Source organism: Pieris napi, chromosome Z (assembly GCF_905475465.1).
Source record: "Pieris napi chromosome Z, ilPieNapi1.2, whole genome shotgun sequence".
NCBI classification, from domain to species: Eukaryota; Metazoa; Arthropoda; class Insecta; order Lepidoptera; family Pieridae; genus Pieris; species Pieris napi.
Window position 1 is genome coordinate 10614935 of NC_062259.1, and position 19411 is coordinate 10634345.

The window sequence follows — 19411 nt, forward strand, 5'->3', positions numbered from 1 at the left end:
TAAATATGTATTTATATGTCTATCTATCTATAATATGTATGTATATCCGTTGCCTAGTACCCATAACACCAGCTTAGCATAGGACTAGGTCAATTGGTGTGAATTGTCTTTAAAAAAAAAAGACCCATAACTGTCTTTACCTGGCCAAACCAACTGGTAGGCGATCGACCCCGACCTCTCCTGCCATCACTACTCCGTACCATTACCGTTATCAAGACTATTTGGTTATCTCCTGGCAATATGGCCAAAATTGAGAATGGGCTTATTGTATCTTTTTGCCGTCCATGGTATTCACAACATTATTCTATAACATGATCACTATCTTTTTTCGGTCTGCTGCATGAATTGACCAGGACTCTGATCCGAAAAAAATATCGTTACTTAGGGAGCGTTCAAGTATTACGCAACGAATTTTTTTCCTTTTGTAAAACGTTACGCTGCGGGGCGGGGATCGAATTACGCGTTATTGTTAATATTATTTTCGACGTACACCCCATAAAAAGAGTCACTAGGTGGTCACGAAACGTTTTACTATACTTGGGTACTGAAAAACGTTACGGCGAGTTACATGGGGGGGGGGGGTCAATAATCTCCAAAAAATTCGCTCCCTATAGCTAATAGATATATTATTAAAAATCTATGAAATTAATTAAAAAATATAATAAATAAGAATGGTTTTATCACTATAGGAGACAATGAAACGAATGTATGTATGTAACTTTATTTATTGTATTAAAATATAATAATACTTGACGACGAAAATTGTAATGTCTTTGTCAGAGTATAATACTAATAAATCGTGGTTTAGCGTTTAATAACAATATTACAAGTAAAGTCTTATCCAAGGAACTTCTAAGATACGTTTAAAACACAGCGCTAAGAATGTCTCTGAACGTAGAATTATTATTACAATAATAAAAGCAAAAATATTTAAAATGTAAGATTAACAATCTCAAGTAATTGATTAAAATAGGAATGTATAGTTCCTTAATATACAAGTCAATTTTCTTAAGACTCATTCAATTTGTAAAATACATCTTATCACTAAGCAATAAAGGCGTTATCAAACTCACAGCAAAATTGATTGTCCTTCTCTAACAATATCTAAGAAAAAGAGACAGCTATAACAAAGGAAAATTATGCCTGTGATCTCTAAGAACACGAAATAGATAAACAAAGATATGCAATGTAGTCACCGCAAGCGTACCGAAAAACCGCATACGAGACATTTTTCATATAGGTATGGGAGTTAAAGCGTTTTTTTTGAAGTTATACTTATTTAGGCGCGTTATGAAAAATTGATGAGAGTGAAATCTTACGATGCGCGCGCACCGTGACATTAAATTAACAGAATGAAGTTGCCCACGGAAGATGCTACGGCATTAAACATAATTTAAAAACAACATTCGAATAATAATAGAATTTATGTTACACTTAATGCAAGAGAATAATAATAAATATTTATTTATTTAATTTTTCAAACGTAAACTGAACTTTATTGACTATAATGACTCCTTTTCCAGTCTTTTATTGTTTAATTGTAATTAATTATTTGCATGCAATCAAAAACTATTTTTAATAATGCCAAAGAAGTATAACTTCTTACGCGCGTACATACACGCACCCTTTTTTTTATAGAACAGGGAGAGACTCCCAATGCCAAGGTCACGGTCGGATGCCGGGGTATTAAGAATCGGTACCCTCTTTTCTTGAAGGACCCTTGATTATAGCGATCGAAGTCTTTCTTACATATTCCATAGTCATAATGATATTTGTAATTATTTCATAACTTTTGAATTTATTACAATTAAATATAGAAAAGTATAGAAAGGAATGTTTCACGTACGAAAATTGAGTCAACCATAAATAGTTCCGTTTTATACAATTCAAATCAAATCTTACAAATAATGATTTTTGTGATATATTAAGACTTATTTACATTAGAATAGTAAGGAATGTTTATAAAATTTCCCGAAATAAAGCAAACAGTAGCTGCATTTTATAAATACACAAATATATATGGAAACGTGTGTGTATTTAACGAAACATAATAGGAAAAGCTTTTAAAATAACTGTTGTATTTGATTTGTAGCAACTACAAAAAAATCTCTAATTCGGTTATTAAATATAATATGTATTAGTTGCTTTATTTCGGCTTAAATTACAACCAAATAAACAATAACTTTTCATATAATTATAACATTTAATTTAATTAAAAAAAAGCAACTTCTAATCTCATACATGAACAAAAGTACTACCAAAAAAGTAAAAGAAAAAAATCTCGTTTTTTTATTTAATCTAGCTTTGTGACGCGCGCTGTTGTCTCCATGCTGAATGGAATCCTGCTGCTGTATCAGAATCCGAGTCACCATTATCAACACCGATTTGTGCTCGAGGCTAGAAAGTTTGTAATCAATGTAAATGAACGGCGTCATCGTAAAGTTTCTAACCAACTTAACAAAATTTTGAGGATAGTGATGGCTATTATTAAAATTGTATTGAGGTCAAAAAATGTAGAAAAAAAACAGAGGATATTTTTTTTAAAGCAGCCTTCTGTGCCTGACACGCCGTCGACTTTATGGGTCTAGGTCATTCCTCACGCTGTCTTCTTTCATCCTACGAGGGTTAAATTGGCACACAGACCGCAATGAACCTAATATTAGTGATATATGTATCTTATGTTTCTTAATAAACATATTTTAATGTCTGTTGAAAGCACATCGGACCTACTACTCAGGGATTAGAGTCGCACGCCACGCACGCTCATATTAAAATTATTACAGCCGAAACAAAATCTTCTTACTTTCAACTATTCTATTCTTTATGGAATTAAAAATGAACCACATAACAAAGACAACTGGAGTTTAAAAACTACTCTAAAAATATGTACCAATCCCGGCTTCGCATGGGTGATCATTTTTGGTTGTATGAATATGTCAAACTTCATACAGAAATATCTGACGGCTCATTGGTCTATTGGTTAGTACCCCTGACTGCGAATCCATGGGTCCTGGGTTCGATCCCCGGCTGAGACAAACATCGATGTGATGAGTATTTGGTGTTGTGATTAGGTCTTGGGTGTTTAAATCTAATATATAAAATTCTCGTGTCACAGTTTTCGTTGCCATACTCCTCCGAAACGGCTTGACCGAATTTGATGAAATTTTTTGTGCTTATCCGGTATCTATGAGAATCGGCCAACATCTATTTTTCATCCCCCTAAATGTTAGGGGTAGTCCACCCCTATTTTTTTTTATATTTAGATATTTTTTTATGTTTTTATTTATTTTATGATACAGCATTAAAAAATACATACAACCCCTAACTTTCACCCCTCTACGATCAACCCCTATTTTTTTATTATAAATGATATACATGGCAAAACGACGTTTGCCCAGGCAGCTAGTATGTATTAATATGTCTATCTATCTATAATGTGTATGTATATCCGTTGCCTAGTACCCATAACACAAGCTTCACCAGCTTAGCATGGGACTAGGTCAATTGGTGTGAATTGTCCAATCATATTATTATATGTTTAAATACCTGATCAGGCGTAGATGGCGTACTACGGCTGTGAGACGCAACACCTCGTCTTCCGCTCGCACCGCGCCTACGAACTTTGCTATTCATTGGTGGAAGCATTTTGTCTTCTTTCTGTAATTAACAGATTTAGATGAAAAATAGTTTTTAATAATCAAAAATCCCGGAAAATCTGAACAATTGGTAAGAAAAGCAATCAGATTTATGCTTCTTTTCCCCTGTCATCGTTCAAGTATTACGTAAGAAAACTACATTTATTTTTCCCCCTCCCCCTAGTGAGCATATGGAAGCAAAGCTCTTAAAATGTGTCAAGTGTCAAGCTTAAAACTGCGTATAGGTACAACCATTAAGTGCTTTTAAAAATATTAACTGAGGTTGTTCGTTGAGAGAAGTGTTCTTAAAGTCAAGAACTATCAAAGTTTCACGTTCATTATCATTTCAACGAAACACACAACATTTATAAAGTATTTACAAATTTGATATTAATAATTTTTGCATTACAAATATGAGATACAAATATTCCAATAATACAAGATATGCTTATTTTTATTGCTATGCTGTGTATTATTTTCTTGAATTACAACTTTGTTATACAGTCACATTCACTGACAGTTGACACATGAACTGACAAGCACAGACTACTGAAAAGTGACGAGAAGATCGATTAGATTGTCAAAGTGCACAAGCTTGCACGGATATAATATTTCTCTCGGTTACGTTAAACAAACTTGATAAAGAAAACGGATTCGACCACTGACAAAACAACTGATAATACATTTGACACAACCTGATAACGATTTGACATAACTTAAAAGTTAAAACATGGATTTGAAAAGAAATTGAAACTTACGAAAGACAAATGAATATAATATATAAATAAAGGAAAAATTCTACGAAAGACAAATGAATTTAATATATACATAAAGGAAAAATTCTACGAAAGACAAATGAATCTAATATATAAATAAAGGAAAAATTCTACGAAAGACTAGGCGGTATGGTTGAAAGACTATAGCCTGCGCCATGGGCGAAAATAAAAAAAAATTAAAAAAATTGATAAAGAAATGAAATGCAATGCCTGCAACAAGATAGTGAAGCCAAGTGAAGACAAAGTTTGTTCTCTGTGTTCTGGGCATTACCAATGCTTGGGTCTTTCCCGAGAACTTTCACAAAGAATATAGCAAACACAAGCTTTTTCGAAGTATTCCAATTGCAATAGGATAAAAAAAGAAAAATAATAGCACCCCAGTAAGGCAAAAGAATCCGAGTGCTGCAGCGTGTTCACCCTCAAAGTTGAGTGATGTAAGGGATTCTTACATGGATGAGCTTAAACTGTACATAGAGGCCAAACCTTAAAGGCTGATTTACACAGGGTCAGTAGACAAGTCAGTCGCAGCGCCAATGTCGGCGCCGCGACTGACTTTAACTGTTTACATGAAGTAAGTAGTAGTGGTGCGTTTCTCACGATGAGCACACGTGTGTGAAGTCAGTGGGAAAAATGAATTTGCGAAAACAACTGAAACGACGATTTAATTATTTGTTGAAAAATTTATCAATTTTGCTGTTGAATGAGTTAATAGAAATGGTAGAAAATGAGATAACTAAAAATAAACGACAATGGGTAAGAAAATGGATTGACGATAGGAACGAAACTGGTGGCTCTGCTTTGTTGCTGAAGCAATTGCGATTTGAAGATCGTGCGGAGTACAAACTGGCCATATAATTGCACCAATTTTAAGGTTTCGTCTTCGCTAAGATTCATTTTTATCGCCAGTGAAAAAAACGTGGTCACTCTACAACGCAGCGGCAGTGACTATCCACGCACTGACTTGTCTGTTTACACGGGGTTTATTTGGCTGGCGCGGGGGTGCGCGGGTGGCGGGGGGCGCCAACTGACTTTTAAATATTCGTGTCCGAATATTCAAGTCAGCGCTGACTTCAAGCCACTGTACTGACTTCAAATCAGTTTACACAGGGGTTTTTCGGGTCAGCACTGACTTGCCTCGAATTTGTAGTCAGTTACTGACCCTGTGTAAATCAGCTCTAAGAGACAACTGCAACTATTCTAGCATAACTTAGACAGCAGATAATATGAGAAAAAGAGTAAATTCACGATGATTTTGAGCGGCTGAAAGAAAATTTCATTTATTTTACATCACAATTTGAATTAAGCAAGAAAACAAAAGTCACAGAGACTGTGAACAGGGCTTTGTGGAGTCATCCAATGGCGTAACAATAGGGTGGCAGGGCTGGCAAAATGCAACGGGCCCCTGCCCAAAGTAGAATATCTTTGGAAGAATGTGAAGTCTCCAATAAGCATTGGGCTAGCTTGGGGACTACAGACCCTTCCCATTTTACAACAATCTCGAAGTTTATTAAAATTAAACGTGACGATTTTTACTGATAGGCCCCATCAAGAGAATTGCCACGGGCCCCAGATGGTATAGTTATGCCACTGGAGTCATCTTAATAAATTGGTCAGCGGTCAAAGACCTGTAATATAGAAATTCAATGCGTTCCTGAATTCAAATCTGAAAATCTTCCGATGACCATCAAACAAAGTCATAGTCATTATACATCGTTCACTAAGTTTTAGGAAGCTCGTAAATCCTAATAAAAATATCCACAAAGCTTTCTAGATTTATCTCCAGAATAAAAGGTAGTCCCAGTGTCGCTGTTGCTATCTTTACCAGCCTCTTTAGAAGCGAATTGGAGTTCAATAGTTGTATCTGGTCTCCAATGTATTTTTAACACATTCAGCGAGTCTCATCAAGGTGCAAAAGAAGTTTTTATACCATTTATATTTCGAAAATAAATAGTGCAATTTTGAGTTAATACGAGGATAGGATACATTTTAATTATAACTTGGAATATGAGTTGCTTATACCTTTTTAAGCTAATTAACAGAGTTCTGCATTTCTAGAAAACTTTAATGTATATCCATACAAGTTTCTCGGGTCGGCAGTCGTTTGTACAATCTAAGATGTTTTCACATCCCAGCTCGTCTTACAAAAGTTGGCAAAAACTCTCCAATTAATAGGTTATGTCGCTACCTTTGATATTGCAGAGCTTTTACGTATTTCTTGGTTCTCTGGCCTCGGCTAATAGAATTAGGACACAGTACCTATAATTCAATAAATGATTCAAATAGTTTTATTTAATTCTTTCTTGATTTGTATTTTTACACGCTTTATATTAGCTTCACCTGTATGTATGTATGTATGTATGTAACCGACTCCTTCGGACTCGATTTTGACCCACTTTAAACGGACAGATTTAATTCAAACTTTGTACACTTATAAAGAATCAGCGACAATATAATAATTTCATAGGTTTATCTCGAAAAAACAATGAAATTTTTTAAAGTCCACAAAGCAATACGATTAAATTGAGACAACACGTATTGCTGCTAGGACTAAAAAGTGGAAAATAAATATAGTTAAAAAAAACTATTAAACACGCTTTTAAAGCACATCAAACTAAAAAGTGAAAAATAATTCCTAATTTAGGCTGAAAATACTGGTATTATTGTGAAAAAGCGTGGGGCGCTCTGTGCCATATTTTTCGTCTATCGAGCAACCCACGCTTTTTCACAATAAAACCAGTATTTTTTGTTCATTACCATTTTCAGCCTAAATTAGTTTCCTGTGCTTTAAAAGCGTGTTTTATAGTTTTTTTTTAAACTATATTTATTTTAACTGTTGTTTGTATTAACACTGGTGTTTGTATCTACTTGGACGACATCGCTCTTCATATTTCTTTATGAACGTCAATTTGTTTGAGGATTTTTAGAAATCCTCGAAAGTGCATTTAGTTTTCAAGCATAGACAATGTGCGGGTTGCCATATGTGTAAAAATTAAATAATTACCTCCCAGCCCCGATGTCATCAAAATAAGAATATCATGTCTCGCTATAATGCTTATGTAATACTTGAACGACCACATACTGTGTTAAATGCGCACATAGAAAGACCATTTGTGCAAAGCCAGTTTTCGAAGCTATGGAATGAGAATCCCAGTAGTAGTAGTAGCCTAGTAAGAAAGCCTCAGTAAGTACTTAATACATAATATCTAACTTCCTTGGTATTTTTTTATATGATAAGGGCGCAGGCGAGTCTACAGGACGTCCAAGAACAATCATCGCAGCCCATTTACACCCATTTTAGTGGGTGCGTTGCCGGCCTCTGAGGGAGGAGTATGCTCTTTAAGGGTAAAAAACGGTTTATCTCGATTTCCGGCAAAACAAAGTCCTATCGAAGAAAACTAAATGGCAAAGTTGTAGGTCATAAAAAGATCTACAACTTTTGTATTTGCAATTTTTTTACATAACCTCAAAATTTAGGTGAAAAATTCAAAAAACCAAGTTTTTGGTTTTTTATTTATATCTTTTTCAAACTGGTATTTTTTTCTCTGGACTGAAATTTGCTAGGCAACCCATATGGATTATATTTATTGACATATTAAATTAAATATAAAATACGTTTCATTAAATAAGCATCTCGGTGAAGGTCGTTGTATATCGGGATCTTAGACCATTACGGCGCACTACACGGGGAAGGGTTCAATTATATTTAAAAATTGCGTGACGTAATACTTGAACGCTCCCTATTACCGAATTGCGCTTCTCAACATTACAAACATGTCAGCCAAATATATCAATCATCATTCATTACTCACATTATTCTAATTTTTTTTACATGTAAAATACGCCATTATCTTTAATTAAATATGTTCAGTTGAGGGGAGAGTTTACAGTATCGACGGGATGAACCTTAAATGCTTTACAGTTACAAAACCCATGAAGATTTTGAATTGGAAATCGTGTGTTATTCTTCAACCAACCAATGTTTTAATAGTTATTCTGCTACTCTATAAATCATTAAAATCGATCCTACCGTTCTCGAGTTATAAGTGTTCCAAGAAACACTGTTTTATATCGATACCTCCCACGTAAGTTTTTGTATCTCCAAAACTGCAAATTTACCAAAATCTGCATTTATTATTGCATCTTTTTAAAATTTCGTATTTAATGTAATGTAATTAGTCTTCTAAAGTATGTTAAAAGACATTTTAAGTAATATGTCTATTTGCGGAGATATTGTTCATACAACATTTTACTCCGGACTAGAAGTTAAACCAGCTGTTGCATCTGATACTAAACAACATTATACCGCGGCGCCCAGATAGCATCACTTGTGGTATATGATATATTTTTTTTATGGCTCTGGCACGATTTGTGCATTTGCCAGCGTCAAGTATAGGATTTTTTATAATTCGTGCTTGTCTTTAGAAATTCGACCGTGTCCTCCATGTACGGTTTAGGCACTCGCCCGGTACCGCACAACCCTCCCAAAGGCCGAGAACAAATTTAAATTAAATTAAAACTTGCCCTCCCTCACCTAGCTGCCACTTAATAAAACCGCTAGGCTATAAGGCCCCTAAAAGTAGTTATATGAAAGTTAGTAGTTTCATAAACATAAGTCTTACTCTGTTGTATATTACCAATACGAGGCGCGAGCGCGTGATTCTATCCACCCCGCGCCCCGCGTACACAAATGCATAGGCATATCGACGTAGGAAAGCATATTTGCTGTAAGTAGACATATTGCAATTGTTCACCAGAGCCAAAAAAACTTAATTAATTTTGGAAAAAAATTAATAGTGTCGAACCTATCCATGATATTGCTACCATTTTTGAAACATATATTTATTTAACTGCCAGTCACCATTTGCAATGTAAACTTTTTATCCAAAGTTACTATAACTACGTGTTTGGCTAGTTACAGCAAACAGTTTTTTAAATCACAAACCTTTAAAACGCTGTAACTAAGGAAGAAAAATGTACGCGCGGAAATATTATCAATTTACAGGCGGTAAATATGCTGTATGCAGTACATTTATGTATTTGGGTACTTTCAATTGCAATTCAAGATGTAAGATTAGTTTATAATTATGATTAGATCTAGAAATGCAGTGGGTCATTTGGTAATATAATGTTTGCTTGAAAAAAAAATGTCGTAAATGGTAAAAAAAAAACTGCTGTAAGTAAACGAATGTAAAAATCACACGCCGCAGAAATGCTGTAAGTAGCGTTAAGTTTTTAAATGGGAAGAAGTAAGTACATGTAAAGTAGTAGTATTTGTAAAGAAAAAAATGCAGTTTTTCTTTTGCTGTAAGTACAAATTGTCTAAAATGACTGGATTTTGGTCTACATACAGCATTTAATCTTGCTAAAAAAAATATAAGTACGGGCGTTTTCAACGGCGTATGTAATTTTTTTTTCATCGTAGAGGCACAGGACCCAGGACATTCGATGCGGTTTTTTTTTCTGATTCTAATGGCAGCGAAAAGTCACTTTAGGTATTTTGTCTACTTACAGCAAATATGCTTTCCTACGTCGATATACATTGGTGTAATCCGTTCGCGTTTGAAAATTACAACGTTATGCGTCTGACAAATCCTTTAAAAATGGTATTTTTGTCGTTTTTTTACTTTGAATGGATATATTGATCCATATTAGGATATTTTTCAGCAAAAAAGCAAAATAGCATTTTTGTGGCATACAACAACTTACGTGGGAGGTATCGATATATTAAGTAACTTTTACTGTGTCATAAGTTCAAGATACAGTGGCGACATCTATTGGATATTCTACGTATTATGTAAGCTTGGTAATATGATATAGAGCCATCTAGCGGAAACCAAATAAACTAAGTTGTCGATGCCAGTTTGGACCATTAATTTTGAAATTTAAGACAAGTGAACTAATCATAGACTACATTCATAGATGGCGTTGTTTCAGAAAATATTATGTATTGACAATGTCCTAGACATAATATTTGTTTTTACTGAAATTATTATAACTATCATTTGATTAGACATGAACACAAAATGTAATTATTAAACACAACCCGCAGACAGTACCTGTATATTATCTGCCGATCCCCACGATTTAAGCTGATCGCTATCATCTGATCTTCTATCAAGTTCTCTCTCTCGGGCTGACTTCGGCACATACGCTGAAGACCTGGTCGCACCTACTCCTAGGAAGTTACTGAACGCTTCTGTCGTCTTCTTTACGCGAACGTTTAGGGAGCCAATGCGAAGAAACCCCTCTTTTTCTAAGAAAACACAGAAATAATATAAGAAAGATAGAACACAAAACTAAAAAAAACAATTGTAAACAAAAAAATAATTTATTGTGGAAAAATTATGAGTTTTAAATGGACCGGTAAAAATGAAGTCATTTTTAGTGAAGTAAAAATTACAAAATTTTGATTCAGTATTTTAGGTAAGTACGTGAGAAGAATTGTAGAAATTCGTAGTTAGAATTTCTACATCTAATTTTAACTGGATGTACACTATAAGCACGACCAGGGTTCGTCTGCGATCTCGGTCTGGTAAAATTATTTAAAACTCGTCCTAAGAGACAATTAATTATTCATAACATATCTAATTGCAACGTTTTGTCTAAAGTACACATCTCTCTTTTCATCACAGCGTTACTACAATTTGACAGAAAGAGACGAATTAGTACTTCAGTAATAAAGGTGATTAAATTGATATAATTTTTATGAATAAGTATATTTATTATTTCTTGGGTACAAAGTTTTTTTTTTAACCAATTAGCGAGTTTAAATTACTACATGCATCAATATTTTACTACTGTTATCTAAGTTTCACGTTATTAACAGGCTGATAAGTTCTTTTACTGATTTATTATTTTTTTTTAAATAAGTGGAAGAACAAAAGGTCTGGAACTAAGATTTTTGTATGTTTCGTGACCCTTGGTTTTTTCATCAAATAGGAACGTAAATGAGCCTTCTGCGCCTGATATACGCCGCCGACTTTTGGGTATATGGCAACTCGGTTTCTTTACAATTTTATACGAGCGTTTTAAAAAAAACAGAAATTACATTGGTGAACAGCCTGGGCTCGAACCTACGACCTCAAGAATGAGAATAACATGCTGATACCACTACACCAAAACTGCTTCATATTTTGTATGTTTAATCTACTAAATATTATGTTTATTCTATCACACTTCTACTGTGCAAATTCTTCTGCTTTGGAACTCCTTACCTATTGGTATCAGACGAGTTGACTTTAAATTTATTTAAAAATCTTCTTTTTGAGCATTTATCTTCTGCGTCGTAATTAGCTACTTATATATATCAGTTGTGACTCGATAATCCTAGGATTAACTTTTTTTTATATATTATTACTAGCTGACCCGGCAAACCGTCGTTTTGGACTGTATATTATTTCTAGGAAACATTTTTTTAGTTCAATAAAAATAATTATCTACTATGATAAAAAATAGGGGTTGATCGTAGAGGGATGACAATTACGGGTTGTATGTGTTTTTGTATGCTGTATCATAAAAACAATAAAATTTAGGTGTGGGACCACTCTTAACATTTAGGGGGATGAAAAATAGATGTTGTCCGATTCTCAAACTTACTGAATATGCATTAAAAATTACATAAAAATTGGTTGAGCTGTTTCGGAGTAGTATGGTAAAAAACATTGTTACACGAGAATTTTATATATTAGATTATTTTAGATTTTAGTTTAATTTAGCTATAGTAAGTGCAACATGTTATTTTACGATCTTTTTTTAAAATTATTTATGTACTTCTTGTACTTGATCCTCTGTAGATGTTTTTTTAAATATTTTACTATACTAGGGTTGCCTGGAAGAAATCGCTTGTTAGCGATAAGGCCGCCCGTTGCCTAATAACTTATGTTACCTGCTTTTTTATATGTATGTTATTGTATGTGTAAGTGTAAATAAATATGCTGTCCAATTTTGTCTTTACTGGTCGACCTAACAATAAACAATAGAATTCTTTATTTGACATAAACACACGGACATCACAACCTTCACCAATCTTACTTGAATATTCATAAAGATATTGAGGTATATAAGGCGAAATCGGAATACTTGGAGACGGTAATGTATGGTGTTGAGAATTCCTCTCCAAACCTGCAACCCCAACAAAGAGTTCAAAAGCGCCAAGATCCATGGAGACATCGACAGCTCTTGTGTATGTCAACAACTGAATTTAATTTAATTAATCATAAAGGAGCTTATCATCATCATCATTAATAATATATCACATTCACCAACAATCACACACCATACAAATACTTGCGAATTTCTAAACGATGAAAAAAAGTTGTGGCGTTGTTGAGTAGTGATGCTATGGATATGATATTTCGGATCTGGATACGAATATGGATATAGGAATAAAATTATATCGGTTACGGTTACGGATATTTAATTATTTCGGATTATCCGTTAGTTTCGGATAGTTTCAGTTACGGTAATTGGATTGAAGTATAAATACAAATAGCTTGTAATAATTTAGTTTTATATATAGGTTTTATCCTCGTCAGTTTTATCTATTAAAATAAAATTGCAATAAATTTAATAGCTTTACAAAAACATTTAGCTTTATACATTGCACATATGTATTAACTTATAACCTATGTATAACATATTAAATGTTTTCTTTTTAATTATCTTTGTGAGTAATGAAATTATTAACAAAAACCTGTCGAAACATGTAGTTTTATCTAGATTTTAGACTCCGCCCTTATCCGAAACTATCCGAAAGTTGTGAAACGGATACGGTTACGGTTATGGATATATATTTATTTCGGATATCCGATTGTTTCGGTTACGGAGCTCCATAACATCCCTGTTGTTGAGGGCATTGATGTAATATCAACGCCAACTTTTCTGACAAAAGAAATCCGATACAATACATGACATATTTGTGTTTGCCACATATTGATAGTGTCTGATGACAATTATTATTAAAATCTGCTTTCTGTCTGAATAATAATATTTACACAATTATCCTGAATAATCTAAAACTAAATATTACAACCGTCAATGGTTTGCAAATAAATAATTATTAATCAATTATACTAGGAAGTTTGTCAGTTTCATGCTAAAGCTACGGTTTCCTAGAAAAGCGGTGCCGTTATCTAACGGCCGTTATTTAACGTTGGGTGACGTCACCCATACGTTGTCTATAAATAACATCGGTGCAGGTTTTCTAGTGTCCCCGTAACGTCAAATAGCGGTGCTGTCATTGGCATGACGGCCGTAATACCGGTGATAAACAGTAATTCATTGTGTTTCGCGTGTAGCGGTGCGCATATTTAATTAATACAATAACTTGGACGAGCAAAAATGATGAACAATTAATTGATTTTGTTAAAAATCATGAAGGTTTGTACAATATCAAATCCAAAGAGTCAAGCTAAGATGAAGCAAAATTTGTGGAACGAAATTGGAATTTCACTGTTTTCTTCTTCTGATGACTCTTCATTATCCAAAAATACTAATAAGGCTATGTCCAAATGATCCATTTTTCACCAGTGCACGACCTACGCTCGAGTGAGTACTGAGTGACTACGATTGAATGCGGTCGCACTACTTTCTAGGAAACCACAGCTTGGCCACCGTAAAGACGGCCGTTATTAACAACCGCAAAATGACGGCCGTTAGTTAACGGCACCGCTTTTCCAGGAAACCGTAGCTTTACAGGTGAAATGGGATTCATTCTAAGAGAAAGTATAAAAATTGTTTACTTCTGTATGAGCCGGGAGATAAAGAGGTATCCATATGAACTAAATAGTGCCTTGGCTTTTTCCCCGACCAATCCCGGACGTTAGGGTCAGCATCTGGAAAAGAAAAATATTTTTATAAGTAACACAACATTTAAATATTTATTATTAGGTCGCGGCTACTTTTGACAAGTTTAAATGAAAAAAAATAAAGTATTTATTTAAGTATATTTTTTTTAATGAAAAATCCCGACTATTCTGCCACCTAGTTTATATAAACGGTTGTAATAAATGTAAACCTATTTTATATGCTATATAGTATATAGATTTTGTATATTTAAAAAAAAAGCTTGTTTCACGCACCGTTTATAGTTACATGGTTTACTTATTTGACCGCCTTAGGAAGTTAAAATTATACGTATAAGTATATATGTATATGGTAGGGGAGCCCAAGAGGGGATTTCGGGATTTACTAAAGCGCGGCAGATTAATATATAGGGGGATACTTTGTACCCGGTTAAGTACCTCCACAAAATATGAGGCCCATATATAAGGCCGCCCGTGAAGGAGACAAGATCAGATTAGTAAAAAAAAATCGACCATCAGAAATTCCCGAGCGCGTCAGATTAAGGTAGGGTGAGTTAATTACATCCTAAAAAGTGTATATTCCACTAATCTGACAATTTGAGAGTGACGGAAAAAAAGGGGAGGGCAACAAAGTTGTAAAAAAAAACCGTCATCTCGACATTCTCGAGCGTAGCTAATTTTTTTTTATTTTGAAGGAAATAATTCAAGAATAATGAAAAATATATAATCTGACGATTTCCGCAAGCCGAAATAACAAAAAATCGTCGATAAAGTTAAATGCGTGCAGCTGCGTGATGCCTACATTTCCTTTAACCGATCGTACTCTACTAAACGGCGTTCTAAATATTTCCCTCAAAATTACATTTCCTGTGAATTTGAACCGATTCGGACCGATAGATTTTGAGAAATTTTGAAAAATCTTAAAAAAATAAGAAATATTTTTTTTTTTAAGTGGTTTCTTTATTGATCAACTTCAAAAACTAATCCGCCTTTGAGCTTGAAAAACCACGTCGATCGCCACCAAGCTCGTCAAAAGCGGTTGATTAGTTCGAGAGATATCGTGAACGAAAGAAACCCGAAAAAGTGTTTTTTCGGGATTACTCCGAAATTTGTGGTCCTATCAATTAAAATTGCAAAATTACTTATGATGATGATAAAACTGCGTCGAATGCCGCCAACCGCGTGAAAATTGTTTGATCCATTCAAAAGTTATTGCGGTTTGAAATTTCCAAAAATAGTGTTCTATGAAAATTCTATCAGACTTTCGAGCTGGGAGAGCTCAAATGCATAGACATGTTATTTCTTTGAACTCAGCGAGCTCAAAATATCAATTTTAAGCGCCCAGGAATGGAAGTAGCGGGAAGTTGCAGGAATGGCCCTTTCGGTGAATCGTTTTTCTAAATTTTTTTGTCAGATCAGGCGAATCCCTCTAGATAATCGTCAGATTATGAGACAGTACGTTTAGAACATAAAGATGAACCACATATATCTTAACCTGACGCGCTTGAGTATTTCAAAATTGCGATTTTTTTTTGCATATTATGAAAATGGCCGTGGGTTTGCGTCCCATCGAAATCGTCAGATTAGTGAATGAGAGCTTTTTTTTGGTGCACTTAACACTCCCTTAGAAAATCTGACGCGCTCGATAATTTTTTTTTTTTTCATTTTCAACCCTTAAATACAACCACCCGCATCATGCAAACGATCAGATTAACATACATACATTATTAAACATACGTAGGGCATAGATGCTATCAATATCTGACGCGCTCGAGGATGTCCATGCAACAGTTTTTTTTTACATATTTAACTATCTATAGCCGCTTCCCCCACCGATGAAAAGGAATTTATCATATAACATTTTTTTCTTCTTTTTATCTAAGCTTTGCATCTCAATAGGTCTCTACGACGCTCGAGTAAATCCCCATTTAGCATCGTGGGCTCCCCTACCATAAGTTAAAATATTTCAGACATCAAGATATTTTTAATACAACGAACTCTAGCATGTTTGGCGATGACACCAATGTGGCAGAGCGCACCATCTACCGATTACACAAAACTTATGAGTGACTGTAGTCCGGTGAAAGTACAAAAAGCAGTCACTAGATGGCGCTAAACGATATTACTAAATGTTTTGGTTGCTTTTTATACAAACGTACACTAATTTGATGCTCTATTCTATAACGTGCTAATTTATCTAATTAGAAGTTTTAATTTAAAATATAATTTGATGGTAATAAGTATTTTCGAAAGTGCATGGCGTCAAATTGGTTAGTTTAAAATATATTGCTTTATTGTACATAAAATTAATAACATTTATTAGTTATATAAACTACTACTAGATGGCGCATACGATAACGCTAGTAGTCGATTCTACCGGTCTGTCTACCTTTTTGACATATTTAAATATCCTACTTAGTTAAATATAATACTTACACATATATACCTATGTATAATAACAAATTCATTTAGGGTCTGTTTCACAATGTATGGATAAAGTACTAAATAGCTATGCAACAAGAACAGTTGTTTCTATCTCACAACAACTTTTCTTTCATCTATTAGAAAAGCAACCTAAACGCATATTATTTATTTTTAGTAGGTAGCTGTTATAATAATTACGAAACCAAATATATTTACGACATTATTAACCCTATGTGTATATTATTATTCCATTTTAATTTCCAATGCCGCTATAAAATTTATCTACAAGTTATAGGAATAATATTATTTGGGGTAACAAACAAGATTACTTACTATACACTTCTACTAGCAGCCTGTACACGTTCTCACGTCGAAATTGCATCGCGATGTGAAGTGGTGTGTAACCCTGAAAATTTTATCCAAATATGTTATCTGTATCTCATACTGCTCACTAAAGAAGACAGATTTAAAAATAAGACTGATTTTACATTGTCTAGTATGTACTATTACTTAAAATACTTGTTTCGAAAACAATTTCCGAAAAGCAAGCGAATCCGTTAAGGATTATTATTTGTAAACAAGGACGGGTTTGGGGGCCTCATAGCCTAGCGGTCTTATTAAGTGGCAGCTAGGTGAGGGGTACCGGGTTCGATTCCCGGTTCGAGGGCAAGTTTTAATTTAATTTAAATTTGGTCTCGGCCTTTGGGAGGGTTGTGCGGTACCGGGCGAGTGCCTTAACCGTACATGGAGGACATGGTCGAATTTCTAAGGCAAAAAGCACGAATTATAAAAATCTCACACTTGACGCTGGCTAATGCACAAACCGTGATAGAGCCATAAAAAAAAGGACGGGTTTTAATTGAGAAACTACGACCAAGTAAAATTACCTATTATTATTCATAGGAAATTTAACTTTAACTATAATAAAATAATGTGCATGCGTTCGCTTAGTATCGGAAGCAACTAAATTATTTAAGGACATAGACAATACTGTAGAATGAAACTTGTGTCACGAGGTGACGCTAATATGTATGTAATAACATTTTGTTTTTTACAACAATTGAACTGGATTCTATTTATACAGAAACCTTAAAAATAAACAAAAGCTATTTTGTTTATCCATAAAATTGTGATACAGAGGGACCCTGTCCAGGCCCCAGGGGGTCATAACCCCCTCGCCTCTAGCTCCGCCTGGATACGAAACAAGTATAGAATATTCCCAAAATAAACTAAAAAGCTTCATTATATCGTCACTTCAATATCCAATAATCAAAATCTTTGAACCATAAAATTTTCGTAACATATCAGGTTGAGTGGATATTAAAACAGATTCAATATTATAGCGACAGCTGCGTTACAGCGAATTTGAAGAAAAAATATACGCTGCGTCGTAAAACGGTATACGCAAATATATTAAAATTACTTATTTTCTGGGCCGGTTTTCTCACGATGTATTACTTCAGAAGTGTTTAAAACACACATAGAAACACATTACACATACACGTACATTGGTTGCCTGTAATTAGTGGCAAACGGACAGGAGGCTCACGTGATGTTAAGTGATACCGCCGCCTATGGCCCATTGGCAGTAGGCTCGCAAGTGCGCTGCCGGCCTTTTCAGAATTGGTAAGCTCTTTTCTTCAGTGAAATTGGTTCGGAAATACTTGAGTGGGCAGCTGGTTCCACAAAGTGGTGGGAATAAACACTAAAAGATTTTTATTAATAATTAGTTTTGCGTAACCACGAGAGATGGAAGATTATTCATAATAATAGTCATGTATTCTCGTCAAACTGACAAGTATAAGAATTGGAGCGCCTCAAGCATCACGATTTTCGGCCGATTTTTCAAATCTGATTTTCTTAAGTTATTCAATCTATTTCTTACAAATTGGATCGTTTTGTGATTCTATTTTAAACTTCGGATAGGTTTGGGATTAATATCTGTATCACTTCTACGATATATTTTAGAATTATTTGATTAAACTTTATTACAGATAATAAAAAAGGACATTTAGTTAAAAGAATCGTGCTCTAACACTATTCCGTGTCGTGGGCAGCTGGTTTTCATTTGACATATTAATGATTTTAGGTAATTGTAATAATTCCTACATAACACTTACGATTTTATAATAAAACTATTGTTACAAAATAATAATACTGTCCGTTTCAGCATAGGACAAGTTGAGAAGATGTTAGTATTGTCTTTTATTGACATAACCTTTACACATTTAAAGAAAAAACTTTGCGGTGCGGTTCACGGTGACCACGCACGCTGTAAAGCACGCGAAACGTCGGATAAATTTAAAATTATGTTAAATAATTGTAAATTTATAATAATACATAACTTTAATCCGGTTAAAAAGTTTTTTCTTTAAATGAGAAGATGTTGCTAAAGAGTGTTAGTAAATGCATAAAGTTGAAGTGTTAGTGAAAATTTTGTGTTTAAGCAAGGTTTAAAATAAAGCCTCTGTGTGAGAAAAATAATTTTAAAATAGATTGTTATATTGAAATCTGTTCGCGTTCGTATAGACGATAAAGTTAGTTTTTAACAGTTCGAACGCATTGATTTTTCATACATTTTCTATAAATGGATCTATTTGAATTGATGTTCGTGCTTCTGTTTTGTTCCAAATACATTGCGCTAACTTTTCATACAAAAATACTGTTAGTATTTTTGTTTAATCTAATAAACCTATTTGCCGTTTTCGTTCACTTCGATATCCAAGCATTCATTAACATGTTCTTCTGTTTTCATGAATGCATGTCTTACCAA

At 34.0% G+C, this 19411-nt stretch overlaps 1 protein-coding gene across 3 annotated transcripts in view; it reads right to left on the minus strand.

Annotated features, from left to right (window-relative positions):
• Positions 1-1538: 1538 nt before the first annotated feature.
• The window catches only part of LOC125062300 (ankyrin repeat domain-containing protein SOWAHC), a 70594-nt gene continuing 52721 nt past the window's right edge, over positions 1539-19411 (minus strand). For 2 of the 3 annotated variants that reach the window (XM_047668114.1, XM_047668113.1), the window contains exons 9-14: positions 16972-17044; positions 14152-14244; positions 12443-12532; positions 10468-10664; positions 3547-3657; positions 1539-2397 (exon numbers count right to left, since the gene is read on the minus strand). In XM_047668114.1, the coding sequence (XP_047524070.1) occupies positions 2299-2397; positions 3547-3657; positions 10468-10664; positions 12443-12532; positions 14152-14244; positions 16972-17044 (663 nt within the window). In that variant the 3' untranslated portion in view covers positions 1539-2298. The remainder of the gene's footprint in view (positions 2398-3546; positions 3658-10467; positions 10665-12442; positions 12533-14151; positions 14245-16971; positions 17045-19411) is intronic. The other variant, XM_047668115.1, reaches the window with a different exon arrangement.